Source organism: Carlito syrichta, unplaced genomic scaffold (genome assembly GCF_000164805.1).
Source record: "Carlito syrichta isolate Samal-C Ts95f unplaced genomic scaffold, Tarsius_syrichta-2.0.1 Scaffold302537, whole genome shotgun sequence".
NCBI classification, from domain to species: Eukaryota; Metazoa; Chordata; class Mammalia; order Primates; family Tarsiidae; genus Carlito; species Carlito syrichta.
The window spans coordinates 402,702-408,979 of record NW_007246633.1 but is presented as its reverse complement, the minus strand read 5'-3'; the positions used below and the strand labels follow the sequence as shown (position 1 = coordinate 408,979).

General features: G+C 44.9%; 1 protein-coding gene across 1 annotated transcript in view; it reads left to right on the top strand.

Moving 5' to 3' along the window:
- The first annotated feature begins 251 nt into the window (after nt 1-251).
- Nucleotides 252-6,278, top strand: part of MBOAT4 (membrane bound O-acyltransferase domain containing 4) — a 9,550-nt gene continuing 3,523 nt past the window's right edge. The window contains exons 1-2 of the mRNA XM_008056814.1: nt 252-589; nt 5,040-5,264. Coding sequence (XP_008055005.1) covers nt 471-589; nt 5,040-5,264 — 344 coding nt within the window. The 5' untranslated portion in view covers nt 252-470. The remainder of the gene's footprint in view (nt 590-5,039; nt 5,265-6,278) is intronic.

Genomic DNA, 6,278 nt, shown 5'->3' with positions numbered 1-6,278 from the left:
GTGATCTTGTCTTCAATCTTCATTTCCAAAGCTGGAAGGCAGACTTTTCCCCACCTACCTCTGGCTCACGTTTCTTGTTCCTGCTCTGCAGTCTAGGGATTTGTCTGTCCACAACAAGAAAATAAGATTTTTCATTAGCTTAGTGAAGAAAATATGACAGTCTGATAACTGGAAAGGCAAATAACGTGCTATGTAAAACTAAACAAAGCCACAACTTCTGAAAACAGGTTTTTAGTATGTGTCATTATTCATATAACACCAAAATGTGTTTTGGTTTCTATAGTGCAGCTCCCTTTATCAGAAAGTCAGCTTTTATACGGCTTATCGCCAGGGCTTTTGTTTGCGTTTTGCTCACCCTGACCCTCCTAAACTAGATAAAAGGACCAGAGACTGCCTAGTGGAGTTTGCTCTTGCAGGAAGGCACCAGTTAAGGACCCTGGAAAGGACAGTATCTTTTGTTCCATTTCATAATGGAGTGGCTTCACCTGTTATTCCTCCATCCTGTGTCACTTTACCAGGGGGCTGCATTTCCTTTTGCACTTCTGTTTAATTATCTCTGCATCATGGACTCCTTTTCTGTTCATGCCAGGTAGGCTAAATGGCTCATTTTACCCTTATATCTGGGAATACTATGGTAGGGTGAGCAGTACAGAGCAGATTGCAGAGGTGAAGACTACATACTAATTACACTTCAAATTTTTTTTAACTGTCACTGTTACTGCTTATGGATTGCTTGATAGTGAATATACATATATAATAGAGAATATGTATAATAGATACATAGGTAGTGAATATATATAATAGAGTAAAGCTAAGTTGGAAATTGATATCATGTCTTCACTGAACTAGTCAAAGTTTGATAGGCTCACATTAAATGACTAATGGATGAAAATAAACTCTAGAGAGAGATGGTTGTTGTGATTGTGCAGGAATTCCCCCAAATGGACACATCTATACCAACACAGATCCTAGATATTCTTGAATAGTCCTAATTTCATCATTTTCTTTCTATTTTTTTTTTTTTGAATTGGAGTATCACTCTGTCACCCAAGCTGGAGTGCAGTAGCACACTCCCGGCCACTGCAGCCTCAACCTGCTGTGCTCAGGCGATCCTTCCACCTCAGCCTTCCAAGTAGCCGAAACTACAAGCACGGGCTACCATGCCCAGCTAATTTTTTTGATTTACTGTAGAAATGAGGTCTCACCATGTTGCCCAGGCTGGTCTCCAACCTGCGGGAACAGGCAATCCTCTCGCCTCAGCTTTCCAAAATTCTGGGATTATAGGCTTGAGCCATTGCACCCACCCGGCCTCCTTTTTTTTTTTTTTTTGAGTTGGAATCTCACTGTTGCCCAGGCTGGAGTGCATTGGCATGCTCATGGCCACCACAGCCTTGACTTGTTGGGCTCAGGTAATCCTCCTGCCTGTCTTCCAAGTAGCTGGAACTACAGGCATGTGCCACCACACCCCACTCATTTATTTATTTATTGTAGAGAGGAGGTCTCAACAAGTTGCCTAGGCTAGTCTTGAGCCCTGGGCTCAGACAACTCTCTCATCTTAGCATCCCAAAGTGCTGGGATCATAGGCATGAGCCACTGTGCCTGGCTTAATTTCATCATTTTCAATAAAATTAAAGTTTATATGAAATTATAACAATGTAAGTTACATTTACAGCTAAATGTGATTATTAAAATGCCTTTGTATGATTTCTCAGAGAAATGAAATAAGTCAAAATGAATTTTTTTAGATTAGCTATACTCAATTTAGGGTTAAAAATTATTGTTAGGCCAGACACAGTGGCTCACACCTGTAATTTTGGCTTTTGGCTGAGATAGGAGGATTGCTTGAGGTTAGAGTGCTAGATCACTCTGGGCAACATAGAAAGACCTTGTTTCTACAAAAAATTAAAAAGTTATCCAGGCATGGTGGGGCATACCTGTAGTCCCAGCTACTCAGGAGGCTGAGGCAGAAGGATCACTTAAGCCCAGGAAGTCAAGGGTATAGTGGGCTATGATTACACCACTGCATTCCAACCTGGGTGACAGAGCAAGACCTTGTCTCCGTAAAAAAAAAAAAAAAAAAAAAGTGTGCAAACATAAGAATCCTGGTGGAATTACTTTAGGATTAAGATTGCTGACTTTGGATTCAGCTTGTGAGTTCTAACTCCCTCACTTAACTGAGTGTTATTGTGCTTGTGAATAAACTTTCTCCAAAGTGCCCTTTCCTTATCTGTAAAATGAAAATAATAATGGTTATCTCATGGGGTTGTTTTAAGGACTAAATTAGGATATAAAGGATTATTAGCACAATGCCTAGAATGAAATAAGCAATCACTAAGTCATACATCCTATACTGTACATGCATAGACATTTTAATGCTTAGAAATCCTCTAGGGCAGTTGCCTCAGGCTGGGAGTGCTGCTTCTGGCTTCTGCTTCTGCTGTGTAGGGCATAAGTGTTTCCCTTAATTTCCCATAGTAGGGAGGTGAAGGCTTGAACCACAGTGTTAACTGGGGTGTTGTGGGGAAGAGTCACCCCAAGCAAAGGCTCAGAAAGAGGCATGGGAATAGCCCGGGGCTTTTGCGTGATACAGCCTGTCACACTGAAGTGCCTACTGCTCTCCCCCAAGAAAGAAAGAAATTCTTGCCAGTGTGCTCCTTGGACTGTGCCACGGACCCATGACATACATTCGCCCTGTAATGATGTTTTCTGGTTGTGAGTCGGTAGAGAAGTCATAGGCCTCTTTGTCTCATTTTCCTCATCTCTGATCAATCAGTCCCTACTTCACACTTTCTCTGAACCCTTCAATCAGCTGTATTAAGTTGGCATTAATTTAAAAGCAAACCTCTATGCAATACAAAGAAGAAACAAGTCTATATATTGTGGACCGTCTCAGCCTCTGCAAATCTGCCTCTTCTTGGCTTTTCATGGAGGATATGGGTGTTTTACAGCATTAAAAAAAAAAAGAACTCTGAACTCTTGGCTGGGCTTGGTGGCTCAACCTGTAATCCCAGCACTTTGGGATGCTGAGGCAAATGGATTGCCTGAGCCCTTGGGTTCGAGACCAGCCTGGGCAACTTGGCGAGATCTCGTCTCTACAATAAATAAATAAATAAATAAATAAATAAATAAATAAAAATTAGTCAGGCATGGTAGGGTGCGCCCATAGTTCTGGCTGCTTGGAAGGCTGAGGAGGAAGGATCACCAGAGCTCAGCAGGTCGACGCTGGGGTGGCAGTGAGTGTGCCACTGCACTCCAGCCTGGGTGATGGAGTGAGATTCTAATACAAAAAGAAAAAAAAAAAGAACCCTTGTTCTTTTCCTTCCTGGCACCTGAGGATCAGGCACTGTTGTGAAGGACAAAGTGGCTCTCTGGAGCAGGAAGTTCATAATCAGCTGACAACGTTAGTGGAAACAAATGGTCATGGTGGTCCTTTAGCCTGGGAAGGTAATAGTATTAAGAAAGAAATCCTGCAAAAACTAGCCAAAATGGGCAAGGACACATTGGATGTCATCTTTGTATTTGGATTCTGACCCTATTTTCGTGGTGGCATGATTGACAGTTACCTGAATTACACAAAGAAAATGAACCCAAGCATACATAGACTTGCAAGACATGGCCCAGATGAGAAGAAAAAGACTTTAAGCAAGTGGTGAAAAGGGCCAGGCACAGTGACTTACACCTATAATCTCAGCAGTTTGGGAAGCTGAGGCAGGAGGATAACTTGAGCCTAGGAGTTCGAGACTAGCTTGGGCATCATAGCAAGTCCTCGTCTCTACCAAAAAGATTTGAAAATTAGCCAGCTATGGTGGCATGCAGCTATAGTCTCAGATACTCAGGAGGCTGGGAGACTGAAAGGATCTCCTGAGCCCAGGAGGTCGAAGCTGCAGTGAGCCATGATCATGCCACTGCACTCTAGCCTGGGTGACAGAGTGAGACTCTAGCTCAAAAAAAGAAGAGGAGGAAGAAGAGGAAGAAGAGGAAGAAGAAGAAGAAGACGAAGAAGAAGAAGAAGAAAGTGGTGAAAAGAGCACAAGGACAGAATAAGTCAGGAAAACCAAAGACCAGTGTTGATGCTGGCAAAAAGGAGTAAAGAGTCTGTGTTAACTTTATTTGCCGTGATTTGCAGTTTTCTCATGAGAGGATTAATAAACTGTAAAAACTTAAAAAAAAGACTAACTCATAAAATCTTAACATGCAGCAGTGAGGATGAAGGGTAGACATAAAATTTTCTGCCTGAGTTTTCAAACATGGAAAGAAAGCACTGGGTCTCGTCCCTCTCCCCTCTCCTCTCTCCCCCTCCCATCTCCCCTTTCCCCTCTTCTCTCTCCCTTCTCCCCTCGCAGAGCAACGCTATGGAAGAGCTCTCTAGACATCGTCTCATCAAGATGAGTATCTTTGCTTTTTTTTTTTTTTTTTAAGTTGGAGTCTCACTCTGCCACCCAGACTGGAGTACAGTGGCCGCTCCCAGCCACCGCAGCCTCGACCTGCTGGGCTCCGGCGATCCTTCCACCTCAGCCTTCCAAGTAGCCGGAATTACAGGCATGCACGCCCGGCTGATTTTTTGATTTATTGTAGAGATGAGGTCTTGCCAAGTTGCCCAGGCGGGTCTTGAACCCGTGGGCTCAGGCAATCCACTCACCTCGGCCTCCCAAAGTGCTGGGATTACGGGCTGAGCCACCGAGCCTGGCCACCAGTAGATTTTAAAGGTGTCCCTGCTAGCAAGCCTTCTAGGATGTCAGGGGACTGGTGATGGAATACCTTGGTGGAAATCATGTCAAAGAGAGAAAGGCTTCCAGGGTCACTAAGGCAGGAATCAAGATTTGTCTCCTGAGGTGAAAGTCTGCAAATGGACACTAGATCTTTCTCCCATGATTCATTCCTTCAGATGAACAAAAGGACGGCATCCAAGTGTGAACAGCGTGACTTCTTTGGGTGTTCTGTGGGGCCTACCTCGACTGGGTTCTCAGAATGACATCTTCAGTGGTTCATTGACCACACTCTTCCAAGCTGGTTTTCCTGGGGTGTCCTTTCTTTTTCAGATACCTCTTTCTCCTGGCTGGGGGAGGCGCCCTGGCCTTGGCTGCCATGGGTCCCTACGCTGTGCTCGTCTTCATCCCTGCTGTCTGCACAGTGGCTCTCCTCTGCTCCCTCGGCCCACAGGAGGTCCACAGGTGGACTTTCTTCTTTCAGATGAGCTGGCAGACCCTGTGTCACCTGGGCCTGCATTACACCGAGTATTACCTGCAGGAGCCTCCTTCCATGAGGTAAATCTCCCCGTCCATTTGGTTGTGCTGAGCTTGTGGTAGCGAAGAGAACCTGGGTGTTGAGTTGGAATCCTAATTCTTCCATAATTGAGCAGTGTGACCATGAGCAAGTCCTTTCGCTTCTCTCAGTTTCTTTTTCTGGGAAAAAAAATATGGGAATAACAGTACCTATCTTGCAAGACTGTCATGAATGTTGGAATGAATACAAATGGGATTCTGTGACTACTCATTGCTTATGCAGCATGATGTCTGACTCCTAGCTATAACTGTCATTGTGCTGGAGAGGGAGGGTGAGGCCAGAGTTCCAGATCACACAGAGAGGACTTCCTGGAAGTGACTAAGCACTAAGTGACTAAGTTACTGGCCTCAGCATGGGTAGCTTAGATGCACAGCCAGCGGGTATAAATCTACTGTAAACCCTTGCTGTCTTCCCATGGCAGCTGCTTAGGATGCAACTCTAAGCAGCTGCTGTGTCCGAGTTTTATCTTACGTCAGACTCGGCTATTCCTGTACCCCTGAAGAAGGGTAGTCAGCCCATCTAGGAAACAAAAATCAAGAGCTAAATAGAAAAGTGTTTTCATGAGTCAGTGAGATCACCAAGATTAGGGGGAAACATATCTTTACAATCTCAAGGCCTACATTCGTGGCTCCCTCTGGTTATCACAACTGACTTGGATCCAGGGTCACTCAGAGCACAGAGACTGTGACTGCTCTAGGTGTGATATCGATCTGATTCTAGCCTGTCATTCATTCGCTCACATTGCCATCCCGACTATACTCAGAATCCAGCCCCCTCCTTTTTAAAATGACTGTTTTTCAGCTGGGCTCGGTGGCTCAGCCTGTAATCCCGCGCCTTTGGGAGGCTGAGGTGAGTGGATTGCCTGAGCCCACGGGTTCAAGACCCGCCTGGGCAGCGAGACCTCATTTCTACAATAAATCAAAAAAATCGGCCGGGCGTGTAGCGCATGCCTGTAATTTCCGGCTACTCGGAAGGCTGAGCGGAAGATCGCCGGA